The sequence below is a fragment of the Lontra canadensis genome, unplaced genomic scaffold (assembly GCF_010015895.1).
Source record: "Lontra canadensis isolate GAN:19392208 unplaced genomic scaffold, GSC_riverotter_1.0 scaffold52, whole genome shotgun sequence".
Lineage (NCBI taxonomy): Eukaryota > Metazoa > Chordata > Mammalia > Carnivora > Mustelidae > Lontra > Lontra canadensis.
The window spans coordinates 8,965,388-8,988,894 of NW_022631046.1; the positions used below are offsets into that span (position 1 = coordinate 8,965,388).

Sequence of the window (23,507 nt, forward strand, 5' to 3'; positions counted from 1 at the left end):
CCTAATTACACCGAGCGTTATTCAGCACAACCCAGTCTTAATGACCTTTTCTTTACAGGGTCATTGTAGACATGATGTACAGAGGAAGTGCAGGTTGCAGAGGGAATATTCTAGAAGGCTTTGCTTTGACCCCTGAAGGGTGTGGAGGATAGGCCCCATTGGATGTCAGAAGCACCCAGGATACTTCCAAACAATTTCTTGTCTGCAGCTCCTTGGGAGGCAGTTTGGCTCTGATGCTGATTGAACCCTGAAACCCCGGGGCTCTTGGGATGGGCTCTGGTCATGGGCTTTCTGCTCTCTGAATGGCAGAATCGTCTATCTCTGCCTAGGATGGGGTTCTAACCTGCTCTACTGGAACTTCTCTTTTTTTTAAGCTTTCCATTATGGAAATTTCCAGTCATACCCAAGAGAGAAGAGTACATCGAACTTCTCTGTACCCATCCTCCAGCTTCAAAACTTAGCAACATCTTGCCTATCTCATTTCATTTTTGGAGGGGAAGGAAGGATGGTGGCTGGGGTTTTTAGAAGCATGTCACAGACCCCATATCCTTTCCCTCACACATAGCTCAGTATATGTCTCCTACAGATAAGGATAGTGCCATTCTCATGCTCAGCAAAATTAACCAGAATTCCTTAACATAACCTAGGACCACGTCCATTTTTCCACTTTCTGTTAGGAGTTCTTATAAGGGAAATGGTTACATCTCCTTGCCCCACTTCCATGGGAAATGCAAATAAAAACATAAACATGCACAGAAGAAAGAGGAACCTTGCCCCAGGTGACACCCACAGTGGTCAGCGGCCCCTGATGAACCAGCAGTTGCCTCCAACTGCTGCGATAGTGGGTGGGTTGTTGCAGTTCAAATAAAAGTCATACATGGTCATGTTCAGAAGTCAACTGTGCTAAGCGTCTGGGTCCTTTAAGAGTTGTTTTTCTGCGCTTTTCTAGGATCCAGGTTAGCCATGTGCTAAACGACACCCATATGAAATTCTCTCTACCATCAAGCCGGAAAGAAATGAAGGACGTGTGTATCCAGTTCGATGGCGGGAACTGTACATCTGTGGGACCCTTGTCGTACATCGCTCTGCCACATTGTTCCCTCATATACCCTGCCACCACCTGGATCAGGTGCTTTCTAGATTCATATTTTTCTGTCATTGTGTGTAAAGGGGTCATGATCTCAGGGTTGTGAGAGCGAGCCTCACCTTGGGCTCCGTGCTGGGGGTGGAGCCTACTGAAGATTCTCTCTCTCCCTCTGTCCCCCTCCCCCTTGCCCCACTCTCTCTTTCTCCCTCTCTCTCAAAAAAAAAAAAAAGAAAGAAAGAAAGAAAGAAAAAAGAAAAGAAAGAAAGGGATCATATTCATAAAGATCACAGATTTCACTCAAATAAAGATAGAAATAGTAGTCCTATGTAAACTCCTCTCACAGAATTCCCCTTCGTATTTATTCCTAGAAAACACACACACACACACACACCTGACCGGCACTTGTCCCCTTCAAAACTGCGAGCGTGTCCTGCTTTCCTCTGAGCTGTGGCTGCCAGGAAGCTCACAGCTAAGTTGTATGTTCATACTGTGGTTTCTCTTCAGATTGTATGTCTTTCACCTTTTAAAATGTTCGTTCCATTGCAGTACCTACACTTAGCCTGCATTTCTGATACAAATACATGACATCTCACTCCTGCCCATGACACAAAGCTTCTCTCTTACATCTTTCATTTTATAACCTTTCGAGTAAGCTGTTTTGAATAATTCGAGGAAATATTGGGAGCTATCTAAATGAAAAGCAGTATCTGCATTTCAAACATCCTCCCTAAGAGAGAGATTGACATTCCAAAATAAACTCTTCCAATATATTAAAAAAAAATTGTCTAGTTGAATTTAAATTCACATTCAGATTTTGGAATATAACCCTAAAGATATTTTCATAGTAAGAGATTTCACCTAACACAGCATGAAGCTGATTTTCAAAGTACTGTCTAGATGAAAATGTAGATGAACCTTTGTTTTTAAAAGAAAAAAGAGAAAAAGAAACAGGAGAAAAACACCTCTAGTCCAGTGTTCATATTTAAGATTAAGTCAGAGGTGGATGGCAGGGTTGGTTTCTTTTCCTGGCTTGTAGGTAAATGGTCTCTTCCCTTTGTCTTCATATGGTCTTCCCTCTATGACTGTCTGTGTCCTACCCTCCTCTTTTTATAAGGACTCCAGTCATATTACTGGATTAGGGCCTACCCCAATGACCTCTTTTAATCTTTAAAGACCCTGTCTCCAAATACAAGGGACGGGGGGCTTGGGACTTCAACCATTCTGCCCCGGACAGTGGTATGAGAAAAAGTGAACTCTCCAAACCAAGCCTCTGGCATTGAACCACCTCCGCTGGGGTCAATCCTTCCTACTAATAAACATAAACAGTGACATGGCCCTTCCCACATGCGGTGTGTGTTTCATCTATTAACTCAGTTTATTGTCACAAAGGGAAGAGCCCTTTTAGCAGAAGAGGAAACTGAGGCATAGAGCATTACAAGGACTTGCCTGGCCTCCCAGGCATTCTGGCTCAGGCTGCTGTGAGCCAAACCACCAGCATTCTGCTTTGCCATCAAATAAGAGGCTTCTTTATTATTTTTTTAATTGAAGTATCATCAACATATGATATTACAAGAGTTTCAGGTGCACAGCATAGTGATTTGATTAGCTTCTTAGTGTCCAGTCACCTGTGCTAATCTGAGCCTGGGACCCTGAGTTAGGCCCAGGCCAGGATGTGGCTCTTAGGCAGTTCAGCCCCAATTTCTAGGAACAGCGACAGGCTGGCATGAGGCCAACTCAGCCTTTCCCCCTTGTGACTGGGTCAGGGCTTCATGTCTTCCTTCTGCCCTACACAGATTGGCCTCCTCATGCTCACCTCGCGGTCTTGTCACCCTGGGCCCGGCTGATGCACAGAGCTGACATTCCCAGGCTCCTGTCCCCTGGAATGACCTACATGAATGGGGAGGGGGGGGTAGATGAGGGCAGCCAGAGCTGGGGACAGCTGTTTATTTCACATCTAATGACCACTTGGCTTCTGTGCGATTATGTGCTGAGAATATGTGAAATCATTTGGCTTGGTTTTGGAGAGAATGGAGCTGTTATTTATATGGCCTACCAAATGGGAATTTATAGTTTTAATGTCATTTATAATTTTACCTTGTCCAAAATGTTCCCTATCTCCCTAAATAAAGTATAATTGGTAGGTTGGGAGTTTGATTTTGAAAATTGTTAGATTGAAGTATCTTAATATAGATTAAACAGCAATCAAACAAAATTCTGTTTAGTGAAACCTTTTCAGGGTATAGCCAATGATCTGATTATATGTGGCAACGTGACACAGCAAGGCTCCAAATTCTCTAAAAGAATTTGGGCATTTTCCTAGAATTAACGCCGGATCTGACCTGAATTTTTGTATTTATATATCTTAAAAATTATACGTTTGTGGCCAGTATCATTAAAAGAGTTATAGAATTGTCCCACATTTGAAATTAAAATGTATTACTTGGCTCTCAAACATAACTGAGTTTTATATTAAGTGTGAATAAAGTGATAGCTTTGTTCATAAATGCAAAATGCCTGCCTGTTTACTATGAAACTCCTCTTGTTGCTTTTTTCTTTGCAGTGGTGGTCAAAATATAACCATCGTGGGCAGAAATTTTGACGTAATTGACAACTTAATCATTTCACACGAGTTAAAAGGAAACATAAATGTAAGTCTTCAGCTACCTTGTAATAATAGTAATTTTCAAGGATGATTTTGTTTTCATCACACTACCGTCCCTTGGGGAGTATCTTTTATTTCTGTGCCTTTACAAGATTTTACCTGTTGGGGGATATACAGCATCTGGGCTCTAAGGGCAGTAATAAGACCTTGTCCTTGCGGTGCAGTATTTCCCATTGTGGCACAGAGGAGAGAGAATGAGCTTGGTGTGACAAGGTCTGCCATTGTCGCCATGTGGACTTTGTAGGGAGGCACTATAATGGGACAATGTTTAGGAATAAGTGTGAAAATGCCTGTGAGGGGTGAGCGTGTGATGGCGTTCCCATTGTGTGGACAGAGCTGAGGTTCTGAGGCCAAGTGACCTGCCCGAGTCCCTGAAATCTTGCCATCAACTCCTCCCTTTCCTGCCATTGTCTGATTTGGTCCCTTTCCTTCTGACCTGGCCTCCTCTTACCTGGCATTTTCCCCATTTGGTGGTCTGGTTCCCAGCCCTTGTCCACTCGTTAGCACCAACAGGAGGCACAGAAGCGCCTCATCCCACAAAATGATGCATTTCAGATACAGGTTGGGCCTCTGAGGGCACACTGACCCTCTTCTCGAGTGCTCTCCCCATTCTCTCTTCTCCTTTCTCTCCTTCTTTAACAAGAGATGTGAGAGAAGCAGCCTCTCCGGGCCCCACCTGACCACTTCCTGCCAGAGTGGGCAGGTGTGCCTGTGGCCACAGACATGGCCGTGCTTCGGACCCATGTGGCTTGGGGCCTAGGCACAGACGGCCTTCCTGAGTCATCCTTACAGCCTCGTCATACACACATCCGCCCCCTGACACAGCCAGAGCCAGTTTTTGGTTCTTCACATCACCAGAAATGCACATGAGAGATCCAGGGTTAGAGAGGTATTCAGGGGGAAGGAGGTGTTGTCTGTCTTAGCCCTTTGTGTCAGATCTTCCCACCTATGGCCTCTTCCTACCCTCTCTTTTCTTTTTCTTTCTTTTTTTTAAGATTTTTTTTTTTAATTATAGAGAGAGATTGAGAGAGCACATGGGGGTACAAGGCAGAGGGAAAGGGAGAGAGAGAGTCCAAAGAAGATGCCATTCTAAATGTGGAGCCCAGTGTGGGGCTCAATCCCACAACCCCAAGATCATGACCCAAGCTGAAATCAAGTCAGACACTTGACCAGCTGAGCCACACAGGTGCTCTCCCACCCTCTCTTTTCATCTCCAATAGTAGAAAGTAAAAAACAGGTAAACTCCCACCTGAGATTTTTTTCACAAGTCTTATTGCTCTCTTTTGTTTTTTTGTCTTGGGGTTTTTGTTTTGTTTTATTTTGTTTTGAGATTTTATCTTCAAGCATCCATACCCAACATGGGGCTCAAACTCCCAGCCCCATGGTCAAGTCGCACAGCCTGCAGACTGAGCCAGCCAGGAGCCCTTACGGTTGTTCTTCTTCAAGACCTTAGTCAACCTCCTCTTTTCCAGGGGCTTTCTGTGACCATATCTCTGCACCCCAAAAAATGACAGTATTGACATTTTTTTATGAATAAACCTGTAAAACACTTTCTGTGTTCTTTCCATGCTTCATGCATTGCATTTTCATGGGGCCACATTGTCCCTTTTGCTTTTGTTTCCCTGATTTCCTGTTAGACCTGCAAAACCTTTTCCTCACTTGGGGTCAGTGATTTCCGCTAAGCGCCACAGACATTCCCTGGATGAGGAGGGATGTGGCCAGTGGTGTGCAGGTCACCGCAGCCTCCCTGGGGGACGGTCCCCTCCCTGCCTGCATTTCCCAGCCCACCTCAAGGACTCACAGGACACACAGACCCTGCAAAGTCTTTGGTGCCAAGCATCCCTCTTTGTCTCGGCTCCTACTGTCTGCGCCCCTTTCTCCGTTGCATGCCCCCAGGAGCAATCGCTAAGAACATTTGCAGGGACAGCAGCTAGCATCTGTGGAGTGCTGACTGTGTGCCTGGCATGATTTCAAGCATTTCTGCACATGTAATCCCATGTAATTTCATTCCCGTTTAGTTGAATGAGCCCTCATCAGATTTAATTTGATTTCGGGTTCATTCAGCCCTGTAAAGGGAGGGTAGTATCAGTTTCCCCATTTTGCAGATGAGAAATTAGAAGCACAGAGAAGTTCAGTTGCCCAGGTCATCTTGCCCCTCCTATGCAGGGTTGGGGCTCAGGAACAAAGTTGATCTTTGTTGCTTTTTGAATTGTTTTTTTGTTTGTTTGTTTTTATTTGTTTTTAAAGGTTTTATTTATTTATTTGACAGAGACCGTGAGAGAGGGAACACAAGCAGGGGGAGTGGGAGAGGGAGAAGCAGGCTTCCCGTCAAGCAGGGAGCCCAGGGCTTGATCCCAGGACCTTGGGATCATGACCTGAGCCAAAGGCAGGTGCTTAACGACTGAGCCACCCAGGTGCCTAGGAATGAAGTTGTTAAAAATGCTCTTTTCTCCTCCCTCAGGTCTCTGAATATTGTGTGACAAATTCCTGCAGGTTTTTAGCCCCCAGTTTAAAGAGTTCAAAAGCGCGTACGAACGTCACCGTGAAGCTGAGAGTCCAGGACACCTTCTTGGACTGCGGAAGCCTGCAGTATCTTGAGGACCCTAGGTTCACGGGGTGTCGGGTCGAACCCGAGGGGGACACAGAGCTGGAAGTGAAAATTCAAGTATGTTTCTCGCTTCCTTTGGGTGGGACGCGCCCCCCCACCTCGACGGGCCAGGTGTACTTGGGTCTGTGGGTTCCCTTGGGTGCCCTGATTTCTTCTTCTCCTCTTTGTTCTTCACAGAAAGAAAATGACGAGTTCAATATCTCCAAGACAGACATTGAAATCACCCTCTTCCACGGGGAAAACGAGCAATTAAATTGCAGTTTTGAAAACATTACGAGAAATCAAGATCTCACCATCATCCTTTGCAAAATCAAAGGCATCAGTAATGCAAACAGCATCGACACCTCATCCAAGAAAGTTCGTGTAAGTCACCTGATGGTCCTACCTATTGATTATACCTTATTTGAGACACTTGCTTGGCGACACGGGAGCCAGACTGGCATCTGTCACAGATCTCTAGCTCTTAGCTTTAAATAGCAGATAAACAAAGCTGCTATTGCAGGCACACTCACAATTCTTCCAAAATAACTGGCGGAACCCATCCATATGCCTATTCGAATGTCAAAGCATTGAGCGCGCCATTGTCTATAATGCTAACGAGCCTTGATAGCTTTTGTTCTGGCCATACATTTAGAGTAGCACCTGCAAGTGGAATCTCCAGATCACGGATGAACAAGCCGTCATTCTTTTGCCACATGTAAGGATGACATGTCTTAGCGGAAACCCAGAACACTCAGAGTAGCATTCGATTCTGATGGAGACCAGATGATCTCCGGGCCGCGGGCTGCTTCCTCCGTCATGGAGTCAGGCTTGCCACAGTTCTCCTCCTGACATGTTTTGAGGGGCCCATCATGGGTAAATTTATGTCCCACAATGAAGATGGGAGACCCTTGGAACAGAAACCTATTAGAAGTCTTTCTTGATGTTGTTCATGCCATATGAGGCTCTCCACAGTCTATACCCCCCAAAATGCTTTATGATCTGTAGTCATAAATATTGAATAAAGGTCAAGAAAAAAGAGCATCAGACTAGAGCACCCACACCCACCCACCCACACACACAAAATATGTGTTCATGTCCCAGCTGTGCCAGCTAATAGTTGCATGGCCTTAGGTAAGTCACTTGGCTTAGCTGAGCCTCCCGTGGTCCATCTGTGTGGTAAAGAGGATAACCAATAATCAGTATGACAATCAATAATCAATATGATCAACAGTAATGACAGCTGAACTCAAAAGCGCCCCCACAGGCACACTGGCTGAGGAGAGCAACGCTAGCTATCTCTATTCATGAAATGGTCTCTGAGTGCCTCTTCTGTGATGAGAACACAGGGGAGATGAAAACAGACCCCCCAAGTTCTGCCTTTGCGGGGATTACCTAAAAAGACGTGGAGTGAAGAATGTATATGAAAAATGTATGAGGTGGTGGTGATCACCACGGAGAAGCATGAAGCAGGGGCAGGCAGTGCTGCAGCCAAGAGACCTTGCAGCTACGGTCTCTCTGGGAAGACGACATTTGAGTAAGGACCTCCAGGAGGAGAGGGAATGAGCCAGGGCCTCTCTGGGGTAGAGAGTTCTAGACCTGCAGGTTGCAAAGGTCTTGAGGCAGGAGCCTGTCTGGTACATTTGAGGAGCAATGAGGAGGCCAGTGTGGCTAGGGCAGAGGGAGCAAGGGGGAGTATTCAAGGAGGCTGGAGAAGTAACCAAGGGAGTACGGAGAGGTAACAGATCATTAGGAACGTGTGGGCCGGGGCACCTGAGTGGCTCAGTTGTTTAAACACCTGCCTTCAGCTCAGGTCATGATCCCAGGGTCCTAGGATTGAGTCCCGCATTGGGTTCCCTGCTCAGTGGGGAGTCTGCTTCTCCCACTACCCCTTCTCCCTGCTTGTGATCTCTGTCTCTTTCAAATAAATAAATAACATCTTGGTGGGGGGGAGTTAAAAAACAAAAAACAAAACAAAAAAAAAAATGTGTGAGCCATAGTGAGGGCTTGGCTTTGAACTTTGGGAAGCCACTAGGGAGTTTTGGGCAGGACTGCCTTGAGCCCATTCACTCAAATGATGCATTTAGTCTTTGAGACAACTTTTTGAAGAGTCACTATCCACATCCCACTTTAGAGGTGAGGAAGGTAAGGATAAGGTAAGGCTATGTTAAACCCCTAGGGCAAAGAGGACTCAATTCTAAAATCTCCAGGTGCAGTCCAGTGCTCCTCAACTGGCATATCTGGAAACTGAGGCACAGTGAATGTTCTCGATGTGCTCAAGTTCACATAGCCAACCCATCTGAGGTGGGACTTGAATTCATATATCCCACCTAGCTTGTCACCTTTTTGTATCTTGGGGGAAACGATCTGGAGGAAAAAGTGTGTCCATAAATATGGTGCCGAACTCAATGAGTCTAATGACATTCTGTCCCATTAGGTCAAACTGGGAAACTTGGAGCTCTACGTTGAGCAGGAAACAGTTCCTACCACTTGGTATTTTCTGATTGTCCTTCCCGTCTTGCTAGTGATTGTCATCTTTGGTAAGTGCCCTGTTCGATTTTGTCAGAGAAATGATTCCCTGGGGCCTCTCGTCAGACCAGCAGACTCTCAGCTTTCAGGGACTGTCTGCCTCAATTAAGTACTAATAGGTGAAAACCCAAATCACAACTTTGGGAAAGGAATCACAGGTACACGTTGAGGGCTTTCTAAGCATTCTTTAGAATGCCTCATCAGTACAAAGCTGGATTACAAAGGTGGCATCTTGGTGTGTGAGAAACATAGTCCACTTTTCTTCCCCAATACTGTGAATCATGATGACAGATGTCCCATTTACATTATTCCTTCAGAATTCCTCTGGCATTTTGGACTTTCAGGATCTGGTCATCTCCTCCTGCCTTCTCACCTCACCAAACACCACCCCCTGCTCCCACCCCAGCTCTGCTTTTCCTGGCAGAACTACCTTTTAGAAGCATGATCTGTACCATCTATTAAAATGTCGCAAGGCTCATCTGAGCACAGCGATCTTAGGGTTGTTTCTTGCTGGCTGAATCTGGCCCACCAATCTGTTTTGTTTGGCCCACACAGCATTTTTTTAACTATGAAGTAGCTGATAGCATTTTAAAATTAGGTGAGTCACCTATGTTGTATACCTGAGACCAATGTAACATTTGTGTCCACTGTACTTCAACTAAAAAAAAATTTAAGTTGAGTCACATTTTTAAAAATATCTCTAGAAAATTTGAAAGATCTGGCTCATTGGATCTCCACTTTCCCATAGCATCAGTTTCCGGGAGCTGAATAGCAGTGGCACCGTGAGGGAGGGCATGTGGTCACTGGGGTTTTGCCACAGTCCCCACCACTCCCTGTTGTCTCCACCTGGGCCACGTGACTCACCTGCAATCCAGACCCCTGTAACAATTTAGTGTGTGACCTGGTTCTGAGCTGCTTTTCATCCAAAGTCTGTTTCCCCTTGTCCATCTCAGAAATAGAACCCCTCTCCACCAACTGAGAGAGCACTTCCCATCAGTTGATTTCACACAGGTGTTGCCTTTCTAGCACTTTCTGTTAATAGTTGCTACTGTTTCCTTCCATGCACTCCTTCATTCATCCATCCCCACACCCACTTACCTTGCGTCTGCCGAACATATGTGTTGTCGGTAACAGTGCAAGCCTCCAGAGCTAGAGAGCATGAGGGAAGGCCCGGCCCTTTCTCCCAGTGGGTTCTCAGTCTAGAGAGGGTAAGATTTCTGTGTGTGTTTAACTGGCCCGATGGAATGAATTCATTTGCAGAGGCCCTATTTTGGCTTGTGGATGGTCATTTCAGGTACTGCCTTGTGGCTTCTTCTCACGTTGTCCACCCCTGTTCTGTAGCTGGAATCCAGAATTGGGCTTGATATTTTAATAAAGTCCTGGCTGGCACTGCCTTCAAGTAAGAAGATTACTTATAAATTCTAAACGCTGAGCTCTATTTTGAGAATCCGCCAGTGGCAAGCAGCTGTAGGCAGCAGTCTCCCCATAAAGTCCTCTCCGCTTTGTGACTTACTAGCAGCCTCTGATCTCTTCCTGTGCCGTGTGTGACTCAGAGCTCCTGTCCCCTCACTGCGTCGTAGATGTTGTTTGTGCTCTTTACAGTGAGGTGGGCTCACTTTGACCCATAGCTTTGGCTCCACTGGTAGTGGCAGAGTCCTTTAAATCATCCCCTTCTTGCCATGATTCTAGGCCATCATGGGTGACCAGCAGCTTGAGCAGGTGTAAAGTGTACAAGTATTTTAGCCCATCAGTCACGTCATTAGTGAAAACACAAAGCGTCCTGGCCAAGGCCTGCTGCCTTCTGAACATCCCCACTGTGGCTTCCCCAGTTGTCAGCCAACAAAAACCCACTGCTGGGTGGGTGCCGTAGCCTCACTGCCTTTCCCTGCCCTGAGCCCATGTAGCCTGAAGAGTGGCCCGAAGAACGCTGACCCCAAGTCATGCTCCTGGAGGAAGAGGTTCCGTGGTCACATAAGTTTGGAAATCACTGTGCGCCCCACCCTTTTTTGAAGATGCATGGTGCATGTTATGGTGAAGACTGTTGACTTTGTGAAATGGTCCAGTGAAGAACTGGACTGAGTTTTGCTTCCTCCAGGATCCTTCATATCTACGGGTCCTTCGATCATGCAGTTGCTATTAAAGGAGGGAAACCTTTCCAGAATAATAACGTAGTTGACCGTTGTTGAATATTCTTTTTAAAAAACAACTTCTGAATGCTTTCTGTGAGTTACTTCTTGCATTCGTCTCAACATCACAATGAGGTGTGAGCCCTTTGACCAATAAGGCAGCCAGGCACAGAGATGCTAAGGAACTTACCCCGGGGTCACACAGCTCGTAATTGGAAGAGTGGGGATGTGAACCAAGAGTGTTCAGGGCACTGTCTCAACAGCACAGTTAGAAACAAGACAAAGTGGGGAAGAAGCCATGTCCCAGATGCCAGGGCTCATTGTGGACCGCTCCCCACGTCAGCCGACTTGATCTACGCAAGTTTGCTTATGGAGCTCGCCATGGATCTGCGATTTCCTTCTGCAATTGTGGCTCGACTTTATTTCTCCAGGGATGTTTAGAAACATTGAAAAAAAGAATGGAACAATATCAGCAGCCCGTGGCTGCAGGGAAAACGTGGCTTATTTCATTACTTTTCAGCCAGCTGGGATCTTTGGTTACAAGCGAGGTTATTTGATTTAGTTCTTACTTTTAAGGTGGGTGGTTTTCTGTTTCCCTGTTGCGTTTCAGCATCTTCCTCTTTAGAGTGACCCCTCATTGGGACTTTTTCCCTTTATAAATGCCACCTCTTAAATGCTGTTCTTTTCTCTCTTCCTCTCTCTCTCTCTCTCTCTCTCTCTGTAAAAGAAACGTCAAGGTTGGCTTTGTTTTCCTTTTTGTTTTTGAAGTTAACGTGTCAATCTGATGCTAGATGTCTGTCTCCTCAGCGGCCGTGGGGGTAACCAGGCACAAATCGAAGGAGCTGAGCCGCAAACAGAGCCAACAGCTGGAGCTCCTGGAGAGTGAGCTCCGGAAAGAGATACGTGATGGTAGGCTCCAAAATTTTATTTGTGGAAAAACGAGGGTTTTTTTTGACTTTTTTTTTTTTTTTAACAATCTTCTCACCACCACCACACCCCGCCCCGTTAAATGGAGCTGGCCAGAGTAACAAGAACTGTTTGTATAATAGAAGACATCTGAGCGGTGGGGTTTAGGCCTGGCTCTGTGTTTATTTCAGCTCTGTTCTGCAGCCAACCAAGTAATTATCTATTGTTTCTTCTTTAATGAAAACCAAGGTCATCCTCCGTGTTAGACAAAACAGCAGAAGATCTTATCCATTGTTTGTTGAGTTAAAATATTGCTCTTGGGATTCTGTTTTGCAGGCTTTGCTGAGCTGCAGATGGATAAATTGGATGTGGTTGATAGTTTTGGAACCGTTCCCTTCCTTGACTACAAACATTTTGCTCTGAGAACTTTCTTCCCCGAGGTAAAAGAGCATTGATCATATTCCTTAAGGTTGAGTCTTGAATAATAATGAAGGAGCTTGTTGCTCTCATCAAAAAACGGGTGTTTTCTTCCAAGGCAGCTATAGATAATGTGCTTGGTACGAAATAAGGGCTTCAGTTTGAGCAAAGCAGGGAGAATGATAATTATGAATTGGATTGATTAGGGCATAAAGCAGTGATGGGTCACTGATGATTATTCTTTGTCCAGTAACAAAAACCTAGGAGGGACGGAAGTTCAGAGTGATGATTTTTGTTTTATTTTACTACCTGTTTAGAGCTGAATTTGTAGCTGGGAAGCGAGCTAGTTTATTTAAAAATCAATAAATTGTGGGCTGGCCAATTTGTTGTGTTTATCTGCATGACTTCCATTGCAGCTACTAGATTTTTCACTATTACTTCTCAATTGGAAATGAAAAGTATTGTGGGCCAGGAGGGAGGGAGGGAGAATTTGAGTTGATAGCAGCCATTTTTAGCAATGTCGAGTTTTTCATGGTTCTCTCCAACATTTGTTCTCTGCTGATCAGTCCATATCATCCTCATTTCGTAGAAATAGATGCACGAAATGATTGATGAATGCACCCTGGGACCCCAAGGAGCAGTCAGTCTCCTTTAACCCTTTAGATTTTCATCTTGCTCTGTTCTGACGCCTCCATCTTGTCTCCTACTCACTCAGCCTTCGTCCTTTACACTCCCAAGTCTTGAGCAAAGTACACTCATCTGCCCATCCTCACCTTCACATCCTGATTGCCCGCCCCCCCACTCCACTCACTGGTGACCACAGAGGGGCCCAAACTCTGGAACATCAACACAGACGATCATATTTCAATCTAGACTTCTGAGCAAAGCCAGTTCAAAACAGAGCTGTATCACCTTACCTGAAGCTTCTCAGCTACATTTGGCCCAAAGCCTAGGGTTCAGAAACTCAGACACATGCAGTAAGCAATTTCCAGCTTCTCTATATTTCTAGAAGCAGACACCATGATATGTGATGCTGTGTCTGGAGGTTGGGATACCTCCATAAAACATCCACCATATAAAACACCCACGATATATATATATATATATATATATATATATATATATATATGGGATGGGGGGGGTCCAGGCCTTCCTATTGTAAATCAAGAAGACTATAAATAAGACTTCAGTTTTTTGTGCTTGTAAATATACTTTTTTAAACTTCTCCTCTCAGAGTGTCAGGCACCAAGGCTTGTATTTGCCCCCTCACCCACCCATTCCCATGGCAGAACACCACCGAAGGAGAAAGGTCAATTCCCTGAATCAGGATGACTATGCGGGACATCATGAGTCCTATTTCCCAGCTATCTGAGATGCCCATTAAGAATTTAATAGCAATAAAACAACAGCGATTTCTACCATCCACACGAGGCTTGTGTGGGTTTTTACAGTTAATGATTGCCCTTGAGTGCTGAAGAGAGTCATCTGTGGCCTGAAAAAGAAATTGTCCTATCTTCTAAATTCAGTAATCAAGAGCGAGATAAGTGATGAATGCAAAAGATGCTATTGCAAGTTGAGTGTTTTGAGGGAAAAAGAAAATCCCGGGAAAAAGGCTGTATTATTTTAGAAGAGAGATACAGTTGACCCTAGAACAACACAGATTTGAACTGCACAGGTGTACTTATACATGGATTTTTTTTTTTCAATCAAATAGTGCAGTCCTATAAACATACATCCTCTTCCCTGTGATTTTCTTAGTAACATTTTCTTTTCTCTAGCTTACTCTATGGTAAGAATACAGTATATAATACAGAAAACATACAAAATGTGTATTCATTGGTAAGGCTTCCGGTCAGCAGCAGGCAATGTATTAATAGTTAAGTTTTGGGGGAAAGTTACATGCCAATTTTCGACTACCCAGAGGGTCGGTGTTCCTCCCCCCACCCCACATTGATCAAGGGTCATCTGTAGTTGCAGGAAGCCAAACAGACTTAACTCAGAGTTCTGTGTAATCTCGAAGAGCAACTGGGAAAGCTAGGAAGACTGAAATCAGGAGGAGTCAGTAAAGGAGAAGACCAGGAAAAATGGGCATCACTATCAGAACCCTAGCAAGACCTGAGTTAAAATGGACTTTATAATGAAAGATCTAGAGGAGCGAGGAACATAGTCTGTGATGTCATAGATCAGGAGACCCATCCTCTAGGCCTGGGGGTCAGTTGGTAGACCGAGAACTTGAACAGTCAGCACCTACTGGACACCAGTAGACAGAACCAGAGGAAATGGTAGGTTTGCAGAGGCCGACATATGACCCATTCCGGCTCTGTGCCGGTTTTTGGCTCTCCACAGCCTTCCTTTTCATTGTATTGACTACTTTGTTTTGCTGAGAAGAGGAGCAGAAATAAGGGTGAGCAGTGCATCCCATCTCCTAGAAGAGGGAAATTTACATGAAAGGAGGAAGGAGCTTTAGAACACAGGGAGCTGTGGTGGCATTTCCCTATTTAAGGTCAGGAATCGATCTGTTTAAACTGTCGTCCATATCAAGTTGGTTCAGCAGAAAAATGTTAGGACCTAGAAAATGCAAACCCAAGGTATGAGTTCTCTGCATATTACTAAGGGAGAGTATGACCAAAATAGTTTGAGGTCTTCTGCTTAGGCTAACAAATTTAAAACTATAAAGCAAAAATTCTCTGCAGAAGAAATTTACTTTAATGAGGTATAAAAATAGACTAAAGTTTCAAATATTACCCCCAAAAAAGGGGAAGAGAAAAACCTGAATGTTCATGTTTTTATTTTCATTCTGTTGACTCATTTTTACTCAGCATGCTTTTAAAATTTAAGCCTTTAATTCCAAGAAGACTTATGATACATTAAAAAGGGAAACTCAAATTGAAAAGTTTATATCCAGAAGCAACATAGCATAGCACATAAAAATAATTGTGGAAACCAGCAGGACAGTAACACTGTGATCTAGTTTGCCATAAATTAGTGATAAAAGCAATAAACTTGGCTGAGATAGAACTTACTGTGCGCGCATTCATTTTATTTTCACACCAAGTCTAGGAGATGGGAGTTAGGAGGGAGTGTCCCCACTTTGCAGATGAGCAAAGTCAGGCACAGAGAGGTTATATAACTTGTCCAAAGTCATGTGACCAGTAGGTGCTAAAACCAAGACTGAAACCCAAGTAATCTAGCTCCAGACTTCTAACTTTTAACTGCCCCGTTCACCCCATCTCCATGGCACAGTCTCTTGAGAGAGTGGATACTACAAAACTAAGACTTATAGAAACTTAGGGACACAACTCAGTATTTATCCCAAGGGGGCAAACTGCTTCAAGAGTGGTCTGCACATTTGCATAATCTTCTTTACCACTTCTTTCACTTTTGAGTCTGTTCTTTGAAAGTGGGAGATGCCTTCCTCTACCAAAACTGGAACCGATGCAATGATAACGATGCTTCTTAGAGGCTTTCAGAACTCACCGGGGCTTCTTGAGAGCTGAATAATTATTTATTATGTATTAGAGGATATAAAATGAACATAAGCCAGGGGGCTCTTCAGATTAGCAAACAGAGTCTCCGCTTTATTAAAATGGACTTGGGTATTGTAACAAAAATACACTATTCATTTCCTTTGGATGTTATGAATAATAAAAGTGTCTCCTTCCTCTCAGTCAGGTGGCTTCACACACATCTTCACTGAAGATATGCATGTAAGTCTATAAGTTTTCATTTTTAGCCCATGACTGCCTGACTTTCATAGTGTTCTCACCGTCATCATCATCTCCACTATTGAATTTTTGTGAGCTTTTTGGAATCATGGATTCAGTATTAAATAATTCATTGTCTTGGAAAACCCATTGTGGATCTACCTTCTAACTTTAAGTTTTTAACATTATATTATTATATTATTTTATATCCTATCATATCACATCATATCATATCATATCATATTCATTTATTTTTTCCAGAACAGAGATGCCACTGACAAGAATGAAAGTCTCACAGCTTTGGATGCCCTGATTTGTAATAAAAGTTTCCTTGTGACTGTCATCCACACCCTTGAGAAGCAGAAGAACTTTTCAGTGAAGGACAGGTATTAGTCAATTTATTTACATTTTGAAAGTCATTAAATAGAGAAAATAAAAACATGAGCTCTTTATTTTATTTTCAGACCACAACCTGAACTTGGTGTCCACATGCCTTGAAAACACGGATTTATCTAGAGGCTGTCTAATCGGGGTCATGAAGCCATGATAGCTCCATTGTAGGTCACATGACCCCAACGCAATTTCTGTTTTGAAGACACACACACACACACACTCCTCCTCCTCCCCCACAAAGAAAGCCCTCAAAAACCCCAACACCGAGAAAAAACATGAGTCCTGACTCAAAAAAGCAGAAGTATTATTTTCTGTCTTTAAAACACCTAAAAATTTGGGAAAGATATTCACTTCTTGTTTACCACTCTGGTTTAAGTTTAAGAGCCCTAAACACATAAAATGTGCTTGGGTTAACACCGGTGCATGGTTTTTATGGATTAAGGACAAAGGTGATTGACCTAAGACATTCAAAAGAACCCAGGTGCCCATAGGACAGCACCCCACTGCCCCTCAGCTTCCATGGAAATTCCCATCAGCGTCAACCTAGTCATGGCTGATAGTTAACCTCATTAACCAAGGCTCTTTGTTTATGTGGTTATTTGTCATCTATATATCTGGTTTTTTTCTTCTCTCTCCATTTTATTGAGATGGAATTGGCATACAGCACTGTGTAAGTTTAAGGTGTATGACACAATGATCTTCCTTGCACCTGTTGCAAAATAATGACCATAACAAGTTCAGTCAGCAGCCATCATCTCATACAGATACAGGAAAAAGGGGAAAAAATCAACTTTCGGGATTTATTCTTAGAACTTTCAAATGATACAGCAGTGTTAACTGTAGTCACCATGTTGTATGTTATGTCCGTAGCATCTACTTATCTTGTAGCTGGAAGTTTCTGTGTTTTGTCCACCTTCCTCCAATTCCCCCTCCATTCTCCACTTCTGATAACCCCAAATCTGATCTCTTTTTCCATGAGCTTGGTTATTTTTCTTCTTTTTTCAGATTCCACATATAAGCGAGATCATACAGTATTTGTCTTTCTCTGACATTTTCATTTAGCATAAGGCCCACAATCCATCCACAATCCATCCGAGTTGTCACAAATGACAAGATTTCATTCTCTTGTATGGCTGAACAGCATTCTGGGGTGCGTGTGTGGGGGGTGTGTATACACATGTACCACACTTTCTTTATCCATTCATCTGCTAACAGACAGTGGGTTGTCTTGATGTCTTGAGTATTGTAACCGAGGCTCTGTTTTTAAATAGGTGTCTGTTTGCCTCCTTCTTGACCATTGCACTGCAAACCAAGCTGGTCTATCTGACCAGCATCCTGGAGGTGCTGACCAGGGACTTGATGGAACAGTCCAGTAACATGCAGCCAAAACTCATGCTAAGACGCACAGAGTCTGTGGTTGAGAAACTCCTCACAAACTGGATGTCCGTCTGCCTTTCCGGTTTTCTGCGGGTAAGTGTCACCTCCCGCGTCAGGGTCAGAGGTAAGACAATAGGTGGTTATTTTTAACAGATGCTGATGTCTTTGCCAGGATAAGTCCTGAGCACTCCGTGGTGTCAGCATTTAACCTCTTGTAGACACGGTCCTTCCGAGGAGCACATGGAGGGGAAAATAAAATTGTTTTTGCTGGAACTGGCCTATGGAAATGCAGTTCATTTAGATCTTTTTTTTTTTCTCTTTTAAATAATTTTACTGTGGTAAAAAAAACAACATGAAACCTATCCTCTTACTTGATTTTTAAGGGGTGCCCCACAGTGTAGGCACGACGTTGTATGATCGACTTCTAGAACATACTTATCTTGCATAACTGAGATTTTATACCACTGACTTTTGAGCCCACCCTCACATCAGTAATTGACAACCAGAAACCAGAAAATGTCCTGGGTGGAGGGGATATTTCAAATATTAAGGGAACCCAGTGCGTGCAGGGCCTCTGAAACATCTTGGAAATACCCATGTACCTCCTCATACTGGAAGCTGATTACGCTCAGTTCTAACTAGTCATCCCACATTATTCCATCTGTTTAGCAAGTCCCCAAAGAGCCCCCTGCCCCTCGAGTTTGCTTTGTTGGAATTACTGTCTGAATGTGGTCGTAGTCTGATCGAATCTTAAAATCATTTTGAACGCCAACTTGGCGCAGACTCCAGCGGGCAAGGACATGGCTCCTGGAGCCTACTGCCCGGTCCGTACCTAGACCCCGTCCCCCGCTAGAGGAGGCTTCTGCACCTCTCTGAGCCTTGGGTTTATAGCCTGGAGCCCTATCTTAGGACTGCTCTGAAGCCCAGATGAGAGAATGGGTGCAGTGGCTTAGCACCAAGAAAGCACTCCGTAAATGTTGACCGTTACTGGTGTAAAATAATAGGACAAGAGGAGTGTCCCGTTGAACCCGATCATCGTGATTCAGCCCCTCCGAGGCCCCTGGTACAGAAGCTTCTTATCCTTCTTTAATTTCACCAGCCATCCAGATTCCAGCAAAACTGCATAATTGTGTATTTGTAGCCAGTTCCAAAATCTAATTAAACTTTGAATAAGATACACTGCTATGCCACAGGTTTTAACAGTGCTACTTAAGTTTGGATCCAAAAGCAGCACTTTAAATAGACTGTGCTTAGTTTAATGTTTAATGCAATCTTACAAGTAGATGCACAACATTTTTTTTTTTTTACCAACGCCATCCTCTCCCAAGGCACTACCCATTTATTAAGATTAATGAAATCTGCCTTCTTTTCTGTTTACTTGGTATAAATCATCATACGCTTTGGGGAGGTGTTGAGCAGTTATTTCTGGGACAAATATTTTCATATTTTCGCTTCCCACCATTCTTGCTTCAGCCACAACTGCATCGAAAGAGGGCAGGCAAGACCCACACCCAGTGCTGGGTCTTGGTCTTCAAAGTCAGACTCCTGCCCCACCACCAGCACCAATGAATCAGAAGCCCTTGGTTGCGGGGTGGGGGGGCGCCCAGAAACCGATGTTTGCCAAGCTCCTTGGGATAATTGCACATGCCTTGCATTTGAGAATCCTGGGGTGGTACAAAGAGCACTGGACTGGGAGTCTTGGTTAGAAACAGCAGGTTCGGGCTCTAAACTCATCTCAGCCCCAGATGACTGTGCGTCTCTGGGAATGGCACCTTTTCTCCAGACAAATGTTTTCTATCCACAGAGTGAAGGGCCTCGTCACTGGTTTTAAATTTCTTTCTAGCCTTTCTTGTGATCTTGCTCTTGGAGACTTGCTCTTGCTGCCCTTGGGCCTACAAGGGGTAAGATAGTCCAAAATTCCGGGCCCTAAGCCCAAACGGCTCCCTCGAGCCAAGGATTCGGGGTCCTGATCCTGCAGTCTGGTTCAGGAGGATCCTGAGCACTCGAGACATGAAGGGCAGCACTCTTACCAGGAGGAAGTGACTTCGAGCCACCCAGTGGTGCTTTCAATTTCGGTGGAAAAATTCCCTCTGGCGCAGGGGGGTCTGACTTCCCACAACCAGTGCCTGAGGGGATGTGGGACTCCGACAGCCTTGGTCCCTGTGCCCTGTCCCCACAGACATCTGCCTGGATGCCCCTAGCCGGTGACCCCCAGGTGCCCACCTCCTCTGAGCTTCCAGGGCTCTGCGAGTGCTGTGGTAATGCCAGCTGCCGTTTGTCGAATGTGCCAGACGTCATGCTAGGAGTTTTGCTTACTTTTTCGCACTGAAGCCTCTCATTTAATCCTGTGAGGGAAGGATCGTTATGGCCACTTTGCATGGGGCGGGGGGGGGGGGGGGCGGGATTTGGAGCACGGGGAATAGAGGTGACTTTCCCCAGATCCCACAGCTGGCGAGGGACGGCACCAGGGTTTGAGAGCGCTTAGCTACCACTTCCCTAGGGAGATGGGTACCTTCTTAGAGGCTTAGGGAGGATTTAGGGCTGGAAGGAGATCACGAGCGTGAAAGTCTCCGGCTCAGCCAGGGCCGGAGTCTGGTCTCACAAAGGAAAGGTAGGTGAAGGGGGTCGAGCTTCGTTCCCATCCAGGTGGGGCGGGGCGGGTGGGGCTCGGCCAGGTGCACTTGGCTACAGCCGGCCACCTGAGCAGCTGTGTGTTCCCTGCTCTGATAAGACACCTAAGGCCCCAGCAGGTAGGACTAACGGAGGACTAGTGTTTAATAGTGACAAAAAAACCCTCATGGTTTTCAAAGCCCTCTGGGAAGGTGTTCAAACCACAGAAGCTCAGGCCTCTTTTCTGATATTCTGGGTCTGGGGGTCTAATGTAGGGCCCAGGCATCTGAATTTTTTATGAGAGCCCCTGGGGAGTTCTGCTAATGATTACCCAGGGTTGGAACCATGAGTAGGGTAACAGTATAAGACCAAATATCACTTCTCTCAGGCTGGCGGCATTCTGGAGAATTCTGGGGAACTCCTAACTGCAGAGACTCCGAGTCTGTAGCTACCTTTCCACACAGGCCCACAGAGCCCACCTAGTCCCCAGCTGCACCCTCGGTGGCCCAACTGGCCCACGAGGCTCACAAGGACACCCACCCCTGTCTCTGATGTGTGCTGGAGGAAAAAGGAGAAGTAGAAGTTCTAGGTTTGCAGTCAGGACATTACCCCAGAGGGCAGAGGGAAAGAGAAGAGAGCAGTGTGGTTGTGAACCACTAAATAAAGGAAGTGTCTGCAAGAACTGAAACGTCAGGTGCTAGTCCCAACCCTCTCCCCATCTGGGAAATTTTCGAACATTCCACCTCTGTCCTACACTAAGGAAGAGACTCAAGGATATGTCAGCAGGGAAGAGAAAAGGGATAAAAATCCCGCATCAGCTGTGGGATCTGGGGAAAATCACATCTATTCCATGTGCCCCAACACACCCCTGTGCAAAATGGTCGTAACAGTACTTCCCTCACAGGATTAAGTGAGAAGATTCAGTGAGAAGAGGTCACGGGAAAAGTGATGGGAAGCCAGTGGGGAATGGGGTGGCAGAAGGGGGTCGAAGGAAGCCCTGGAACTGGGGAGGACATGTGTCCTTGTAGGGACGCAGGGTGGGATGTCAGGAGTCTTGCAAGAGGTCTCCATTGACTTGTTCAAGGCAGAGCAGGGGAGAGAGCTGACGGAGCCCTCCCTTGAAAGCCAGACGGTGAAGCTTGACTGGAAACAGTGCTTGGAGCCTCAGTCATCTGGCTGGCTTCTTCATCACTAAGGGTTTGACTGCCATGTTCTGGCCTGAGCTCTTCCTCTTCCATGTGCTTGGTTAATGCCCGCTGATTGCAGACACTGATTATTTGGTGAGCGTGCTACTGCCAATGGAGGGCTGCATGCTCTGGGAGGCGTCCGTGGAAGCAGAACACACAAGCCTCCCGCGTGAGCTGCTCAGAGTGTGAGCAAGCGAGGGCGGCTATAAGGCTGGAGGCATCTCAGTCAGCATGAGAGGGCGAGCCCTGGTCGAGGAGTAAGTGCCCACAGCAGATGTTTGCAGACAGATGCGATTGGGATGAGCCAAACCCCAGGGTAAGTCTTCGAGCCATGGACTTGGCTCTGGTCCAGGGAAGGGAGTTCAAGAGCATTAGTAGCCACCCACCAGCCAAGGTGCTCAAGGGTGTCTGTGCACCCACAGTTCTGCAAACCACAGCGAGCTGGCCGGGATGGCTGCAAGTTGTGATAACTAAAGGCCGCTTCCTTCACTAGAACCTCTTACCACCAAAAAGCCTCCTCCCTGGCCAATGTACAAAATGTTCTGACATTTATTCTGGTTACCAAGGCTAATTGTGTATTTTTCTTTAAATGCCATTTATTTTCGGTTTGCTCAAAAAGGCAATTAAATAGGGATATAAGCAAAGGTTAACCCTCCGCCTCTACTCTAGGCATTAGCCTGCTGATGAGCATCAGTCTGACATCCAGAAGCTTCAACATCAAAGAAGCACCCGCTGAAGACTTGGTGTTGCTCTTGACTGGGACTCTGTGTGCGTGTGTGCATGTGCGTGTCTGGGCGCGCGTGCAGCGGGGCAAGGACACATCGCCTGAGTTTTGTGCCCAATCCTGAGTGGAGCGATGTGTGTTTTCTTGGGAGTCTCATGTTGACTGTTAGAAAACACTGCCTCCTGTCTCCTGTCGCACTGCCATAAACTGAAACTTTAACTCTTTGGAAAGTACAGTGGATTCCGCAGACCGCTGACTGTCACTCTTGTGTCTCTTCCAAGGAGACGGTTGGAGAGCCATTCTATTTGCTGGTGACGACTTTGAACCAGAAAATAAACAAGGGTCCTGTGGATGTGATCACCTGCAAAGCCCTGTACACCCTGAACGAGGACTGGCTGCTGTGGCAGGTTCCGGAATTCAGTACCGTGGTATGTTGGCTGGGACGCCTTCCACCCCCGCCCTGGAACAGAGCCGGACTGGGAGCTCGGTGTCGGGGTGATGGGGGTTTTAACGGCGGTCACTTAAAACAAAATGACATTGTTCCTACTGCAGGAGGCCTCAGACGATGAGTTAATTAAAAACAGTAGTTGATAAAATATTAACACGTGTTCACATAATAGATTTTAATTACTTGGATGGGGGGGAGAATTGTAATGATGCCTGGGGTACTCATCAATTTCCAAAGATTTTAATATCAGGAAAGCTTATAGCTTTCAGCATCGTCAAAGGAAATGCAAAGTACTCCCTATTCAGCGCTTATAATTGCAATCAGAATTTCTCAAACGGCTCTGCTCTGGAAGACAATGTGTGAAGATATATTTCAACCAAATTGAGGCCGTCTTATTTTAGAACGATAACACAAGACAAATTCCACTGTGTTCCCCGTGCAACATGACACCCTTACTTTATTTTCATGGATTAGTTACAAATGTTTGGTGTCACGCACTTAATGTTCTGTGATCTCATAGATATTTTTAGAGGAACGCTGTAAATCACTACAGGAAGATGCTTGCCTGGCTGCCGGAGGGTTTCACCCATTCGAGAACTTCTTTTCACCCATCCCCATCCCACCCTCAGCCTCTTCCCTTCCTAAAGGAAGAGAGAGCAATTTCTTGCATATTCACGATTTGTAAAGACAGGGCCAAGCGTGACAAGTATCTCCAAAATTACTTCGGCATTTTCTGTTCGTAGAGACTGG

The 23,507-nt window shown here is 45.3% G+C and overlaps 1 protein-coding gene across 2 annotated transcripts in view; it reads left to right on the forward strand.

Moving 5' to 3' along the window:
• Window positions 1-23,507, forward strand: part of PLXNC1 (plexin C1) — a 141,333-nt gene that overhangs the window by 79,926 nt on the left and 37,900 nt on the right. For both annotated transcript variants that reach the window (XM_032874229.1, XM_032874228.1), the window contains exons 11-21: window positions 950-1,129; window positions 3,648-3,735; window positions 6,211-6,414; window positions 6,535-6,720; window positions 8,774-8,876; window positions 11,799-11,900; window positions 12,234-12,337; window positions 15,983-16,021; window positions 16,280-16,404; window positions 17,683-17,881; window positions 22,591-22,737. In XM_032874229.1, coding sequence (XP_032730120.1) covers window positions 950-1,129; window positions 3,648-3,735; window positions 6,211-6,414; window positions 6,535-6,720; window positions 8,774-8,876; window positions 11,799-11,900; window positions 12,234-12,337; window positions 15,983-16,021; window positions 16,280-16,404; window positions 17,683-17,881; window positions 22,591-22,737 — 1,477 coding nt within the window. The remainder of the gene's footprint in view (window positions 1-949; window positions 1,130-3,647; window positions 3,736-6,210; window positions 6,415-6,534; window positions 6,721-8,773; window positions 8,877-11,798; window positions 11,901-12,233; window positions 12,338-15,982; window positions 16,022-16,279; window positions 16,405-17,682; window positions 17,882-22,590; window positions 22,738-23,507) is intronic.